We start from the raw sequence: 17,513 nt of genomic DNA on the forward strand, positions 1-17,513 counted from the left end.
CCATAACTGGACAATCACTGCAGTGTAGCGTCTCAGCAGGAGATTTTCCACCACACACACACACACACACACACACACCTATTTTCAGCCACTTCTGCTGTTTGTCTGTCCAGAATGACTGCGCTCAGATGTTTGTTTGTTTGTTTGTTTGTCTGACCGCTCTGCTTTAAATGGCTCTTTTGCACAAGTTGTGTTTCTGTTACATTGTGTGTGTGTGTGTGTGTGTGTGTGTGTGTCTGTGTGTGTGTGTACAGCCATTCTTCAAGAAAGAACCCTTTGCATGCATTCTTTACATCAGGAATCCTGATAAACCGCTTTAAAAAAGATTAAGTCTGTCTGTGTGTGTCAGAAACCAGTTTGAGAGATCAGATAGAGTGTGTGTGTGTGTGTGTGTGTGTGTGTGTGCGCGTGTGTGTGTGTGTGTGTGTGTGTGCGTGCAAAAGAGTGCGTGTATGCGAGTACAGTTATGGTTATCTGTATATTTCAGCTGCGTGTGAGACTATGTGAGAGCGTGTGTGTGTTTTAGTGAGTGAATAATGATTCAGCTGTGTGTGTGTGTGTGTGTGTGTGTGTGTATATATGTGAAAGAGTGTGTGTGAATATGGTTCAGCTGTGTGTGTTGCTTGATTGCTTGCTAAGTGTGTGTGTGTGTGTGTGAATGAATATGAATCAATTGTGTGTGTGTGTGTGTGTGTGTGTGTGTGTGTGTGTGTGTGTTATCAGTAACTCCTCCAGTCGCGTGCAGATTTCAGTCTATCAGATTATTTTACAAAGATTTCTATATTATATTTTGTTATTTAATTTAATTTGCGCTCCACAACTCTATTCTTGTGTTATTTCATTTCTAATGGATCAGCGTCCTGCACTGAACAGAATAAGCCCATCAGACTGCAGCATCAGCATGACAGAACACTGACTGAAGTCTTCTGACTGAAGACCAAGACTTCAGAATGTCAGATGTTGTTGTTGTTGTTGTTGTTGTTGATCACATGATTGTCCTGTGGTCGATTGATCACACAGCTGATCTGTTGAGTGTGTAATCCTCATGTTTTCTGTAGTGTTGAATACACACTCTGTTCTTCAGATCTGGATTGCTCAGAGTGTCTTCTGTGGGATTCTCTTCAGTGTAATGATCATGTGAACATCACTGATGCTAATTCCCAGAATGCTCAGGAACAGAAGTGTGTGTGTGTGTGTGTGTTTAACCCCTCTGTGCTCTATAATTCTGTAAACACTATTACGTCCTTCAGGTCAAATTGAGCCGCCTTTACTGAACCACTAAAATACAGCAGATCATGTACAGTTATGGTGAGAATTATTAGCCCCTGCGTTTATTTTCCCCCAATTTCTGTTTATCAGAGAGCAGATTTCTTCAGCACATTTCTAATCATAATAGTTTTAATAACTCATCTCTAATAACTGATTTATTTTCTCTTTGTCATGATGACAGTAAATAATATTAGAGTAGATATTCTTCAAGACACTTCTATACAGCTTAAAGGCTTAACTAGGTTAACTAGGAGGGGTGTCGAAATGAATCATTTCTTTGGTGCACCATGCTGCAGACGTGGTCAGTTCAGTATCTGTTCATTAATGGATCATCGCTGGTTATTACACACTGATGTAATTAGAATACTATTCAAATGAGGCGAGGGCGAGTAATTAAAATGCTCCAACTACTTAAAGCAGACAACTGTGCACAATTCACTGCTTGTGAGTTTGCTGGACAGGCTGTCATTAGCTGTGTTTCCATCCAAAAATGTGAATTAATTTATGCGCAAAACTGGATTATCGCATAAAAGACGTGCGAATAAAGCAGCGTTTCCATCCGACGAAAAAAATCGTTCAAAGCGAACAAAATGGTCACTTCCTGATCATCTGGCGCCAAATATCAACAGTACAAATGGAATTTAATGCGTGTATATTGTTGAGTGTGACTGAGGTGTGTTTCTCTCTGTGTGTTTGCGTGTGTGTCTTTCATCGTTTAATCTGATGGAAACACGCGTGTCTTATGTGTGTGTTTTGCATGTGTGTTTTTCCACTGATGGAGGATTTCCGGAAAGTTCTCTGTCAGTCCTGAAGATGAGCAGCAGAGATTCTTAAATCAAGCAGCATAGACGATCGTAAAATATTGAGTTTTTCCTCAGGGGTGCCCAGACTCGGTCCTAAAGTGCCGGTGTCCTGCATATTTTAGTTCAAACCCCAATTAAACACACCTGAACCAGCTAATTAAGCTCTGTCTACTAGAAACATCCAGGCAGGTGTGTTGAAGGAAGTTGGAGCTAAACCATGCAGGATACTGACCCTCCAGGTCCGAGGCACCCCTGATCTAGTCTTTCCTTTTGACATAACGTTATTCTGCTCGCCCCATTGGCTGATTATTTCTCTTGTCCTAATGTAAAACTCACTTTATTTTGACTCATTGTTTCTGAAAACAACTCAATATGCTGATGTTTGTCTACAAAATGCTTCTTGATTTAATAATTGTAAATATTTGGACTAGAAACAAGACAACAAATCTAAATAAGAAAAGTTCACATTGTTATTGTGTTGAGGAAAGTAACTTTTTACACAATTCAATTCAATTCCCCTTTATTTGTACAGCGCTTTTACAATGTAGATTGTGTCAAAGCAGCTTCACATAAAAGGTCACAGTAAATAGGAACAGTGTAGTTCAGTTTGTAGTGTTTAAGTTCAGTTCAGTTGAGCTCAGTTCAGTGTGGTTTAATAATCACTACTGAGAGTCCAAATACTGAAGAGCAAATCCAACGATGCGCAGCTCTACAGATCCCGAACCATGCAAGCCAGTGGCGACAGCGGAGAGGGAAAAAAAACTTCACTAAAGGCGGAAGTGAAGAAAAAAAACCTTGAGAGAAACCAGGCTCAGTTGGGCACGACCATTTTAATTTCTCCGCTGGCCAAACGTCTTGTGCAGAGCTGCAGTCTCAGCGGCGGATCTCAGTGGAAACACCTTTTAATACCCTGTGCTAACAGATTGCTTTGCACATCGCTTTGCTATACTTGTTTTGTTTACTATGCTTTCCTATAGTAAAGTCACAGGGCTCGAAATGAACCTTTTTGCTTTGGTAGGATGGGTCATTATCTGTAACTTTAGGTGGTTTTTAAAACAAAATCTGTCAATATTATTTTGATTCTCTCGTATCCAGACCTTTACATGTTTGCGGCTTTAGCTACCCTCCCTGTCTATCTGAACTGAGTGATTGACAGCTGATGTTAACCAATCCATTCACATTTTGTTCTAGAGCAGTGGGCCAATAAGAAGAGCTTGAAGGTGGTGCGGGCACTGCGGCATTTGTTTACAGCGAGTTGACATGACCACTGTTTTATAGCATTTCTGATCTGCGTTCAGCGTTTTTTTTTTTTTTTTTTTTTTGGTGCCTGAGATGCATTCTGTGGGAGTTTCACCTGAATCCACGCATGCAGGGAATGTTTTGCAGTGGAAACTGGTCACACAGAAACACTTTATGCAGTTGCACAAATGCTCTCAAATATATTTTGAGGTCACATGGATACAATTTCCGGCACATATGCAACCAAAACGCTCTCAATTTCGAGTCCTGAGTCATTTAAATTAAAGTATGAATGATTTAAGGTTTCAACTTGAGGAAACAATAATTCTCTAGTTGTGTATCGGGGGCAGAAATACACATCCTCTATTTGATTTGTGTCTCCATTTTTACACAGTCTCTGAGTCCTAGATTGTTTATGTTTCTGCCTGTTTCTATTTCCAGATCACTGAGGCGATGTTAAGAAAGAATCAGTTTTTAATTGTTTTAATAGTTGATATTTGGCCGTTTGTGTGGTTCTGTTTAGGGCTGAATAACATTGAAGCTTAGTTTGGAGGTCAACTTCAGTCTTGAGTTCTTGGTCATAATTATATTTGAGTGTTTGGTCAGTGTGTTTGTGAAGGTTTTGTTCTCCCTCTCTCAGTATTTATAGCATCAGCTGCTCTCTGTAGATTCTTTGTCCTGGTTTTTGGTGTCAGTTTTTATCTTCAGAGTCTGACAGCCGTATCTGATCATCTGTACTGTATGCTCAAATAATACTCTCAGCTCATTAAAGCAGCCCAATTATAATACTCATCATCGTTATCGTAACTGTGGTCTATCTGCAGTACTGAATAGTGAACAATTGGTGATCAATGCCCAGGGAATTATTCATTACTTCTCTTGAAATCTTTTGGAGATTATTATTTCATTTATTCATTTTCCTTCAGCTTAGTTCCTTATTCATCAGGGGTCACCACAGCAGAATGAACCACCAACTATTCCAGCATATGTTTTACACAGCGGATGCCCTTCCAGCTGCAACCCAGTACTGGGAAACACCCACACACACTCATACACTATGGCCAGTTTAGTTGATCAATTCCCCTATAGTGCATGTGTTTGGACTGTGGGGGAAACCGGAGCACCCGGAGGAAACCCACGCCAAAACGGGGAGAACATGAAAACTCATACAGAAACACCAACTGACCCAGCCGAGACTCAAACCAGCGACCTTCTAGCTGTGTGAGGTGACAGTGCTGACCACTGAGTCACAGTGATACCCCTTTTTGATATTGACAGTGGCGTGGTGGGTAGCGCTGTGCCCTCACAGCAAGGTCGCTGGTTCGAGTTCCAGCTGCCTCAGTAGTCATTTCTGTGTGGAGTTTGCATATTCTCCTTGTGTTGGTGTGGGTTTCCTCCGGGTGCTCCGGTTTCCCCCACAGTCCAAACACATGCACTACAGGGAAATTGGTAAACTAAATTGGCCGTAGTGTATGAGTGTGTGGATGTGTGTATGAGTGTTTTCCAGTACTGGGTTGCAGCTGGAAGGACATCCGCTGTGTCCAAAAATATGTGTTAAATAATAACCTTATAAAAGCAATGTGTTTAGTAATTGTGCTGCTACTACAGAGAGAAAGCCGTCAGTCCGGCTCCTGTTTTCTGGAAGTATGTGTGTGTGTGTGTGTGTGTGTGTGTGTGTGTGTGTGTGTGTGCGTGTGTGTGTGTGTGTGTGTGTAGAGCAGCATTTGTCGAAGGCTTGGCTGTGTTTGTCGTGATGCATCGCTGCATAAAACATAAAAAACATCATCATAATCAACTGCCAGAAAACATCTAGACAATTAACCTTCATAGTTATATTTAACTATAACATGAACATATTTTTAACACAACTAGAACATATTTCTTTAATACAATAACCTTGCTACATGTATATGAAGTGGCACGGTGGCTCAGTGGTTAGCACTGTTGCCTTACAGTAAAAAGGTCTCTGGTTCAAGTCCCGGCTGGGTCAGTTGGTGTTTCTGTGTGGAGTTTGCATGTTCTCCCCGTGTTGGTGTGGGTTTCCTCCAGGTGCTCCGGTTTCCTCCACAGTCTTAACACATGCGCTATAGACCATTTTGTGGGATGTAAACAATAACAATGGTCCTAATGTGTTTCCTGTTTTACATTTTTAATTTCTATAGCTTCTGAGAATCCAAAAAGAGACACATATAGATAAACAATGTAATGACAGCTGTTAACGTTAGATTTTGATTAAATCGTCTCTTGTTGCAGTTATCCAACTTATCCATCATATGTTTTACACAGCGAATGCCCTTCCAGCTGCACCAATGCTGGGAAACATCCATACACACTCATTCACACACACACACACTACGGACAATTTAGCCTACCCAATTCACCTGTACAGCATGACTGTGGACTGTGGGGGAAACGCAGGGAGAACATGCAAACTCCACTTAGAAACGCCGACTGACCCAGCCGAGGCTCGAACCAGTGAATAAACACTTGAAATTCAAACCAGATTAACAATTTCAATATAAAACACTGTTTGCAAAATATCTGCCAAAATTAAAAAGGAAATGATTTAATTTTCATTTTCTCTGTGACAACACATCGTCACTGTCACATCGATAATTAAAATGAAGTTTCCGATTTAACATTTAAGTTTCACTGCATTTCTGCATCAAGACTGCCAATATTAAAATGAAAAGCCAAACTAAAAAATGAAATGCAAACACAATTTTCACAAAGCTTGTAGTAAATCACTCTAGCCTCAAACCATTTACTGGAATCTTCTAGAAAGACTTTTTTCTATATATACATTAGTAACTCGCGCTGTCCCATCCATCAAAACTGTGCTTCTGCCCTCGGACTTTAAAAACACTCGACGTCTCTTCAATATGCCCCTCCCACTGATTAGCATAGATTTTGCATGCAGGTTGACGTTGAAAATGAAATCGAAAAGGAAAACTGAAATAAAAGTGTTAATAAAAGGAAAACTTAGATGTACATTTTAATTTGAATTGTCAATATTATAGCGTGAACATTAATAACAAGCTTTGTAAAATTGTATTGACAGTCTTGATGCGGAAATGCAGTGAAGATGAAATGTAAAATCAGCAAATTCATTTTAATTATCGATATGAGAGACGATGTGTTGTCACAGTGAAAATGAAAATTAAATCATTTCAATTTTGGCATATATTTTGCGAACAGTGTTTTATAATGAAATTGTTAATCTGGTTTTTATTTTAATATCCAGTGTTTATTTGATTTATGTAAAATTGCAATGTGCTACGTATCGTTGTGACGTGTAGTTACATTTTTGAGGTGTGTCGGACTGTACGCATGCGCTAGGCAGAAGTATAATATCAGAATAATACTTATAAATCATAATATAATAAGTATAAATTAGCCTTGACAATGCGGGGTCATGTGACTCCACACACAGTAGGGAAATTTGATCGATTATATGTTATTAATGCCAATTTCGATTACTTTTCAATTAATTACCCAGCTCTACCGGCGGGTGTTTAGGTTGGCCCACAGTATTAATGCGAAGACTTGTCAGTCACTGGTGTCTTTCACGGATCAGTCTCTCACTCTCCACTCCTTCATGACCACCACAGCATCAGCTCAGGATACGGCCGGGTCCAGGATTATGGAGACCTCGGGATTAAGGAAAAACAGCCTATTATAAGTGTAGATGCCGTTCAAATTATAATGTCTTTTGGGAAGTGTTCCCGGTTTCCCTAATTAATGCAGCCTAACAATCCTTTAGAGTAGAGGTGTCAAAGTCAATTCCTGGAGGGCCACAGTTTTGCTCCAACCCTAATCAAACACAGCTGATGCAAATAATCAAGGTGTTCAATGTGATCATCTCAATTATTTGGGTCTGCTGTGTTTGATTAAGGTTAGAGCAAATCTTTGCGTAGCTGCGGCCCTCCAGGAATTGACTTTGAAATCCAAATCCTCTAAAGCAGAGATGCCTGAAATGGGGCCCGCAGGCCAAAGTTGGCCCATGGTAACCTTTGAATTATATGTTGTAAATCATTATTATTATTTTTTTAATGAACATCCCATTGCTCAACCGATACACCACAACTTCACCACCCAAATCAAGGCAAAGGCAGGGGCAGCTTGACTAGTGTATTCGGCATTAAACTCTATTGGGTTATAAATGGAATTCTTATGTTTTCTTTATAATAGGGTAATTATAAAGTGTAAAACATATATAAAATGCATTCGTTAATCTGATTAAAGTCATGTTTTCTATAATAAAAAAATGAGGACATTATCCATGGCAACTTCGGGATTCCTGTGACGCTCCAGGGACAGACGAGTCTTCGCTGAGGTCCAGCATTCTCCGAGGAGAAATGGTCGTGCCCAACTGAGTCTGGTTTCTCTCCAGGTTTTCTGTCCTTCACTTTTGCCAATTGGTGAAGTTTTTTTCCCTCTCCGCTGTCTCCACTGGCTTGCATGGTTCGGGATCTGTAGAGGTGCGCATCGTTGGATTTGCTCTTCAGTGTTTGGACTCTCAGTAGTGATTATTAAACCACACTGAACTGAGCTCAACTGAACTGAACTTAAACACTACAAACTGAACTACACTGTTCCTATTTACTGTGACCTTTTATGTGAAGCTGCTTTGACACAATCTACATTGTAGAAGCGCTATACAAATAAAGGTGAATCGAATTGAACTTTGTTATACAGCTTGATATATAAACCTTTGGCCCACGGCTCTTAATCAAGTTTTGTATTTGGCCCTTCATAACAAAAAGTTTAGGGACCCCTAAAGCATATATGTCAAAAGCATTTGTGTTTTAGGTGTATGCTAATGCATGAAATCTAGATTTAAAGCTGCAGTATGTATGTTTGACACCCAGTGGTTGAACTAGGTATTGCACTCCTGGGTCAAAACAAACGCAAGTGCAGGTTGCCAGATTGAGGACAGCAGTGAGTGATTTAAACTGTGTTGTAAATAAAAACAACGGCACCTGATGGAAGAAATATTCTCCATATTAAAATGAGTTTTTGTCCTAACCATCACCTCGAGATGATATATTAGAAACGGCTTCAATTTCTCACAGCTGAACAACAGAAACTGACAATGATCAGCTCAGGTAGAGCTCATGTGTTTTAATCAGTGGTAAATGCTAATAATGTGAGTCTGAATGGCATTTTACATCACATTTATTGCCATATACTGAAATCAGCAGCAGATAGTTCAGCTCAAATCTGGAATAAAATAAACCGTCTGAAACTGAACTGTAGAACTAAACATGTGATTCAGCGTCTACATTTAATAATGTTAAAGAGGTTTAATATGGATTAAGTAGATTATAAACCTTTTCATGAGTGAGTGCATATTCTGTGCTTCTGAATGGCTGTATTTACATCTCTGTGGTGTTTCGTCTGCTGCAAACAGCCAAATTGAACATCATTGTGTATTTCGTCATGTAGCGTGTTGTTAGGACACGAGTTTACAATGTAACCTGCTCACCTGATGTTTACACTCGTAATATTTATATCATTTGCTAATTAATAACCTCATGTGGAACTGAATCTGCTACTGTCCACCAGAGGTCACATTTCGGTCACGGACGCATGCTTTCAGAGCCTTTCAGACTGAATGAATGAAATACGCTGTTTTCCACCATCTGGCAACCCGGGGTGCTGAAATATAAATGACTAAACTGGGCAGGTTAAAAGAGCCAAAACAAAGACAGCCGTTCTAGCGTGTAAAAAACCACTTTCAAAGCAGAATATCTGACTTCAGCATTGTTTTTCAGATAAAGAATGTTCACTGAGCATGTTTCTGAATATCTGCACACATATTATAATGTTTTAATGATATAGAAGAGTCAGAAACTGACATACAGCAGCTTTAAACTGACAGAGTGTGTCTGTATTCACTCTTAAATCTGGTTAAACTTAAATATATGCACCAAAGCATTGAGGTTTGGTAATCATTTAAACTGGATTAATCCTTTAAACTGGACTAGATCAATGTTAAGCTGCTTTGACACAATCTGCACTGTTAAAGTGCAGCAGCAATAAAGAGGAGATGAGTTGAGAAAGTGGAGGAGGCAGTTCAGGGGTTAAAGACTCCTGCATTCTTTGAGTGTGTTTTCCCTGTTTTTCATGTCCATAATCAGCCCAGTAAACACACACACCGAGTGAGTGAGTGATTATAGAGGCGGATGAACACATAAAGGGCAGCGGGATGGAAATAGCAGCATGATTTTTCCAGAAGTCTCTAAAAGCAGCAGCAGCAGTGCACTGAGCTGAAGTACCTGTTGTTTTCTGCTGTCCTTTTAAAGGCTTTTCTCAGGCTGATTCTGTCCTGGAGGAGAAATAAACCAGGCCGGAGCGAGCGGGTATTTATATCAGCCCTCCGCTGGAGATCCCGCTCTAATTAACTGCTAATTAACTTTTGATCAGCTGAGGGAGGAGGAGGTGTTTCAGGCTGAGCTCCAGAGGAGGACAGGCCTACTTTACTGATGTGTTTCTGGAGGTCCAGTTTAATAACGGTTAATAAAGAGCATTAGGAGTGTAAAATAAGATCACACAGTTAATATCTAATGGGTAAGCAGATTAATGCTGATGAACTCATTAAACTCACTTTATTTTATTGTTTTATATTAGGCTAACTCTGTTAAAGACAGCATTATTCACCCTCCTTTGACATTTTCATGATTTTAGTAATATTTTGCACAGCAAGGACTTTTTTCACAGTATTTCCTTTTGTAATCATTATCTGGAGATTATAATTTGGCTAGAATATTTGTATTTTTAAAAAATATCATTAATTTTATGTTGTGAAAATATTATCCCCCCCCCCCATTTTTTCTGGTTTCACACTGTACAATTGACGCGATCAACACTTTAGTTCAATCTACTAACTACTGAACTACTACTAATATTAACTGTGTGTGTCTGTATTTGTGTGTGCGCGCATGTGGGCCTGTTTCTGTGTGTGTGAATCTGTGTGTCTCTGTATGTGTGTGCATGTACATGTGTGTCTATCTGTGTCTTTGTTCATGTGCATTTGTGTGTGTGTGTCTTTGTGTGTGCATGTGTCTGTATCTGTTTGTGTGAGAGTCTGTGTGTTTCTGTATGTGTGTGTGCATCTTTGCATTTGTCTTTATATATGTGTATATATATATATATATATATATATATATATATATATATATATATATATATATATATATATATATATTGTGTGTGTATGTGTCTATGCGTGTATCTGTGTGTGTTTGTGTGTCTTTGTGCGTGTGCATTTGTCTGTGTGTGTGTGTGTGTGTGTGTGTGTGTATGCGTGTGTGTGTGTCTTTGTGAGTGTTCATTTGTGTGTGTGTGTCAGTGTGTTTCTGTATGTTTGTGTGTGCATCTTTGTGCATGTGCATTTGCGTGTGTCTGTCTGGGTGCATGTCTATGCGTGTATCTTCTTTGTGTGTGTGTGTGTGTGTGTGTATCTGTCTGTGTGTATGTGTCAATGCGTGTATCTGTCTGTTTGTGTATCTTTGTGCATGTGCATTTGTGTGTGCGTGTGTGTGTGCGTGTGTGTGTGCGTGTGTGTGTGTGTGTGTGTGTGTCTGTGTGCATGTGTCTATGTGTGTATCTGTCTATGTGTGTGTGTGTGTGTCTTTGTGCATTTGTGCATGTGTGTGTGTCAGTGTGCTTCTGTATGTTTGTGTGTGCATCTTTGTGCATGTGCATTTGTGTGTGTCTGTCTGTGTGCATGTGTCTATGCGTCTATCTGTTTGTGTGTGTGTCTAAGCGTGTATCTGTGTGTGTGTGTGTGTGTGTGTGTGTGTCTTTGTGCATTTGTGCGTGTGTGTGTGTCAGTGTGTTTCTGTATGTTTGTGTGTGCATCTTTGTGCATGTGCTTTTGCGTGTGTGTGTCTGTGTGCATGTGTCTATGCGTGTATATGTCTGTGTGTGTTTGTGTGTCTTTGTGCATTTGTCGCGTGCGTGCGTGCGTGCGTGCGTGTGTGTGTCTGTGTCTGTGTGTGTGTGTGTGTGTGTGTGTGTGTGTGTGTGTGTGTGTACAGGCCATATTTAGCGTGTGGTGTATTCCCTGTCTCTGTAATGTCAGGGTTCAGTGTGTGTGTCCTTATATAGTCTTGTGCTGTGGGTACGGTGTGTGTGTGTGTGTGTGTGTGTGTGTGTGTGTGTGTGTGTGTGTGTGTGTGTGTGTGTGTGTGAGAGAGTGAATGGGACAAACCCCATGTTCAGTTCATGTGTGTTTCTGGAGATTTCCCTCAGTTTAGTTTAGTCATTTATTGTCATTCTGAGTTGGTTTTTATAGATGATCTTTGTTGTTATTAGCATGCTAACTGTCAGTGCGCTATTATTAATGTTGTTTATCTGGAGAAAGTGTTCAGGATTGTGTCTAGATATCAATCCTCCAGCAATAGTTGAGTTTTGATCAAGTAAATCATGGTGTATTTGTCTTATTTCATGTGTTTTATATTGTGTTGATGCCTGCTTATTCTTATAAACCCATTAATTATTGAAGAGTGTTAAACGTGATATTAATAAGATGATAATGTCTGTTAGATCTGTCTATACTGAAATGAGAAATGCTAATAACTGTCTGAAATGAGGGTTGTGTTGTGTTCAGCTGTTTGTTTTATTGTGAGTGCTGCTGACTTTAGATTGGTTAACTCTGATGGTCCTGCGATAGACACAGATCTGTGGGGTTTTCTGACAGTACTCTGTACTCTCACTCATGAATATGGATGTGCTGAATATGTATTGATCATCTCTCCTCTTTCTCTTGCAGCCGGAGAACCTGCAGAAGACGTGGCTGCGTGAGTTCTGCCAGGTGAGAAACTCAGTTTATCTTGATGGTCCCTTTAATACATTTTGTTGAGTTTAAGTGACATTGGATCTACATGCCAACTAAATGTCATTAGATTATAAGCAGGCTGTTAGTTTGGGGTTAGGGTTCGTGTAAGTTGACACTGTTGAAGGTGCAGTATTAGCAGATATTTAGCACACAGTCTACTAATACTCAAATGAGAAGTCATTGGCATGTAGATGCAATGCAACTTTTAGTCAACAAAATGTGCAATAGACACCATCAGAATAAAGTCTTACCAGAAACCAGGGGTCCGTTCTTCATACCTCGCTTAAATTAATTTAGCAGATCCTGGATCTGTTAATCTTGATAACTGGCTAATTTGGTTCTTCAAACAAGTCCGTGAATCAGATTAAAATGTCTGGATGAACTGATCTGAGATCACTGCGTGTGTTGGAAGGACAGGTCAATCGATCCTCTATCATGATCAGCAATGCATCGATTGGCTGATGGCACAGCAGAATAATGACATCATCTGATTAATATTCAATAGTCCATGTGAGCAAAGTGACATAATTAGCAGTAAACAGTTTGTTAAATACGACACTCAATAACTCCACATTTGTTGTGAGCTGCAGGCTTCACACTTTCATGTGTCGAGAGTATTCATCATGTATTTCAATGCATATCAATGTATTTAGTTCTACATTTAGAGAAGATTTTCTTTATTATAGTCGCCTAGGCCTACTCAAGTGTTTTTTAATCGACGTAAGGAATAACTGTAAATTAATTTTGCATCAAAAAAGCATTTTGATATCGGTAAAGGTGTCTGCAACTTTTGTAAAGCATCATATTAGCGGTCAACACGTGCATGACTGCATAAATTAATATCCTTTTTAAAAAAAGTGGAGTATTGTGCATGAGTTTGTATCTACAAAGTTCATATCAATACATGTTCTCTTTGGACCACCAGGTGGCAGTGTTTGTTCTTTTATTTCAGAGTGGAGATTGCATGAGTTTTATTAACATATATTTTTAAACTTTTTATATATAGTTAAATATATATATTTACTATTTTCCCAAGTGTACATCACTACTGTAAGAAAATATCAGCATTTGGTACATGCTTTCAGTATTACCTTTGCTCAAAATGACCTGATCTAATCCTGTTTATATGAAATGAGCTGCTGCTTCCGAGTAGGTTTGAGCTACCAGAACTGTTGCTATGACAACAACTCTCAGATGGGTTTTGAAGAACTAAACGATCCTGGATCATGTCAAATCGTCAATAACCAAATCCAGCTAATTGAGTAATCCACGTACGAAGAACAGACCCCTAGGGTGCACTTGAATGCACATGAACAAATGCAAATGAACAAAGACACAGACAGGCACACATCTGGAGTCTGTTCTTCGTACGTATCATGATTATAAAGGGTTATTATGAACACGCCTTCAAGTAAAGTGTTACTAAATAGGTCATATAGGTCTCTGTAGCTGCTCAAGCATGAGTACTTGTGTTTCTATCAGAGATGTGGTATTGTACTGCTGAAACTCCTCATGCAGGACTCATTTACTAATCAAACCATGGGCTTTGACCTGCTGTCAGTGCTGTGCTGTATTTACATGCAGAGGACACACACATTTACCTACTGCTCAAACTACTGACCTCACCACAGAAATCACACACTTATGTCACTGTATTATTATTATTACTATTATTATTATTATTATTGTTATTATTATTATTGTTATTGTTATTGTTATTGTTATTATTATTATTATTATTGTTGTTATTGTTATTGTTATTGTTATTATTATTACTATTATTATTATTATTATTATTATTGTTATTGTTATTATTATTATTATTATTATTATTATTATTATTGCTGGGCGGTATGAAAATAAGATTATTTCACTGTATGACCAAGTTTACTTCATGATATCCTTCATGATATAGTTTTTATAGAGGCAGTTATTCTAGAAAATGTACAAAAGAGCTTTATATAATAAGCTTGAATGTTTCAGAAAATGAATTGATCTTTTTTTAATTATTTAGTATGTTATTTTTAACCTTATAAATATGATAAACAGAATATGACTTGTGATGAACAACTCATTTCACCGTGTGTCACGTCTCACAGTTTAATGTGGACAGACATTATTGTTATTTTGGTCAATTATTATAGTAAATAATTCAGATTAGGGATGAACAATATATTGTTTGAGCATTGATATTGTAATGTTTGTATCTGCAGTAGTTACATGTTGGATTATTTATTAAAGATTAAAAGAGAAAAATATTGTTAAATTTATTTATTTTTTTAATCTTTATACAATGATGACCATGTTATTTAACATTGGATTGTTCAGTATCTGTGCTTAAATTGTGTTAGACTTATTTATTTATTTATTTTTTGCTTGTAAGTTATTGTAATTTATGCAGATGCACTGCATAGAAAAACACTTGATCATCCCAGTTGATCTAAACCAATGAAATCCTTTCAATTTGAGCCATTCAAATCACCTGGGGAAATTTTATTCATATCGCAGTGTATACAGTATATGGGCAGCACGGTGGTGCAGTGGGTAGCACAATCGCCTCACAGCAAGAAGGTCGCTGATTTGAGTCTCAGCTGGGTCAGTGTGTGTTTCTGTGTGGAGTTTGCATGTTCTCCCCGTGTTGGTGTGTGTTTCCTCCGGTTTCCCCCGCAGTCCAAACACATGCGCTGTAGACCATTTTGAGAGATGTAAACAATAACAATAGCCGCATTTCCACTATCGGGCCAGTGCGAGCCAGGGCTTTAATCGGGCCAGGCCGGGCCAATAGCCCGGGAGGTTGAGAAATGAGGCCGAAATCATGTCGCGTCTCCACTGTCGGGCTAGTTGCTCGCAGCGCGTCACGCAAACACCGCCCCCAGAACGTCCCCCGAATCAAACGTCACACAACCCGTCACACAACCCGCCCACTTCAGCGGGAACAAAAAACTCAAATTATAACCACAAACACAACCTGGCATCACTACGAGAGCTGGAAGATGGAGAACACCGAAGCGATTGCTTTTTTACTGTTTGTGGTCTGTTGGTGTAAGGCCAGACAGCGATCCCTGGATAAGGACATTCGAGTTCGGCGGCGTTTACTTTTTTCTTCTTCTTAGTGAGTTGATCAAGCGCGATAGCAAAACAAATGTAAGGGAAGAAAGCATCTTGTCTCCTCTTTACCTGACAGGAAAACTCCGCCTTTGTACGTAACCCCGCCCCGAAGCCCCAGTTGGCCCTCGTTGGCCCAAGGTATTCGGCGGGCCGAAAAAGGCCGGACGCTGGCCCCAAGGAAGCCCCGCTTTGGCCCGATTACGCCCCGGAAGTGATAGTGGAAACGCGACTGGCCTTGGCTCGCCCTGGCTCGCTCGCTTTAGGCGCGATAGTGGAAACGCGGCTAATGGTCCCGACGTGTTTCCTGTTTTACACTTGTCATTTCTATAGCTTATGAGAATCCAAAAAGAGACACACATTGATAAATAATGTAATGACAGCTGTTTTCATACCAAGTTATTATTGAATCGCCTCTTGTTACAGTTATGAAATAGTTTGATAAGCAGGAAATGTTCATGAGCCAATCACATCACCACATTGAAATGGTCTATAGCGGAATTGTGTAAGCTAAAACTGTCTGTAGTGTGTGTGTGTGTGTGTGTGTGTGTGTGTGTGTGTGTGTGTGTGTGTGTGTGTGTGAATGAGTGTATGGATGTTTCCCAGTGATGGGTTGCAGCTGGAAGGGCATCAGCAGTGTAAAACATATGCTTAGTGGTTAAGTTGGCGGTTCATTCCGCTGTGGCAACTCAAGATTAATAAAGGGACTAAGCAGAAAACAAAATGAATGAATGAATGAATGAATATATAAATATTGTGGCAAAACAAAACATCACAATGTCAGATTTTTCCAGGATCGTGCAGCCCTAATTCAGCTCTTTATTATAGTAAACACAGTCTCTTGTTGAATCGCCTCTATTGTACGTCACTTTGGACAAAAGCGTCTGCTAAAGGACTAAATGTAAATGTAAATTATTATCAACATCTTCTCACAGATATCACACATATCTCAAGTAAAAGGAAAATACAATTTTAATAAAATTAAGAAAATATTAAACTGTTTTTTCATTCCAAAATAGAAAATATAAAGAGTTTTAATTGTTGTGTTGAGTATTAAATGATTACTTCTTATTGAAAATATAACACAAAGCTGGCCATGCTCACTTATTTACATTACACACCAAGGATTTTCCCCAGCGGAGACTCTTTATTTTGTGCTTTTCTATGATCAGTATTTATTAAATATACTGTAAGTCCCCATGTTATGGCCTAAAACCTAAAGTGGCCATAAGGTCTTAATGTCTGGAAAGAGTCTTAAAGTCCTCAAAGGTTATGAACCTTTTTTCATTGCTGCATGGAGGGCGCCACAGCAGCCAGCATCTTTGTTTGTCAGTGTCAGATTGTTCTGTAGACAATATTGGTTTATATAAATATTGCTTAAGGGGGATGATAATATTAACAATAAAATGGGTTTAAAACTATTAAAAACTGCTTTTATTCTAGCCGAAATCAAACAAATCAGACTTTCTGCAGAAGAAACAATATTAGAGGAAATACTGTGAAAAATTCCTGAGTCTGTTCAACATCATGTGGGAAATATTTGAGAAAGAAAATAAAAATCACAGCAGGGCGAATAATTCTGACTTCTGCTGTATATCTCTTATTATTCCACTGTTCCTCCAAGGTGTACTCAGATTTTCTTTATAGTGCACCTTTAAAGGCAGCTTAAAGTGTCATAAACGGGTCTGAGTATTGACCGCTGACTGCAGAGTGATGAGTTGATGGATTATCTCTTCATTAGTGTGTGTGTTCACTGAGGCTCATCATGAGCTGTGGCTGATGGCAAATCTATAGTTTTACTGCGGTAATAGTCTGATTGAGCAGTAATGCAGCTGTGGAGGTCTGCTGTAACTCACTCAAGAGCATTACTGTGGCCTGGAGGAAGATTATAGCATTAGAAGGTCACTGGTTCAAGTCTCTGCTGGGTCAGTGTGTGTTTCTGTGTGGAGTTTGCATGTTCTCCCCGTGTTGGTGTGGGTTTCCTCCGGGTGCTCTGGTTTCCCCCACAATCCAAACACATGCGCTATAGGGGAACTGATCAACTAAACTGGCTGTAGTGTGTGTGTATGGGTGTTTCCCAGTACTGGGTTGTTAGCCCTACTGAATTATTAGCCCCCCTGTTTATTTTTCCCCCAATTTCTGTTTATCAGAGAGCAGATTTCTTCAACACATTTCTAATCATAACAGTTTTAATTACTCATCTCTAATAACTGATTTATTTTCTCTTTGCCATGATGACAGTAAATAATATT

At 39.2% G+C, this 17,513-nt stretch overlaps 1 protein-coding gene across 1 annotated transcript in view; it reads left to right on the forward strand.

Annotated features, from left to right (window-relative positions):
- LOC130240142 (inositol polyphosphate-5-phosphatase A-like) overlaps positions 1–17,513 on the forward strand; it is a 160,971-nt gene that overhangs the window by 40,775 nt on the left and 102,683 nt on the right. Inside the window, exon 2 of the mRNA XM_056471570.1 lies at positions 12,091–12,132. Coding sequence (XP_056327545.1) covers positions 12,091–12,132 — 42 coding nt within the window. The remainder of the gene's footprint in view (positions 1–12,090; positions 12,133–17,513) is intronic.

The sequence above is a fragment of the Danio aesculapii genome, chromosome 13 (assembly GCF_903798145.1).
Source record: "Danio aesculapii chromosome 13, fDanAes4.1, whole genome shotgun sequence".
Taxonomy (NCBI): Eukaryota; Metazoa; Chordata; class Actinopteri; order Cypriniformes; family Danionidae; genus Danio; species Danio aesculapii.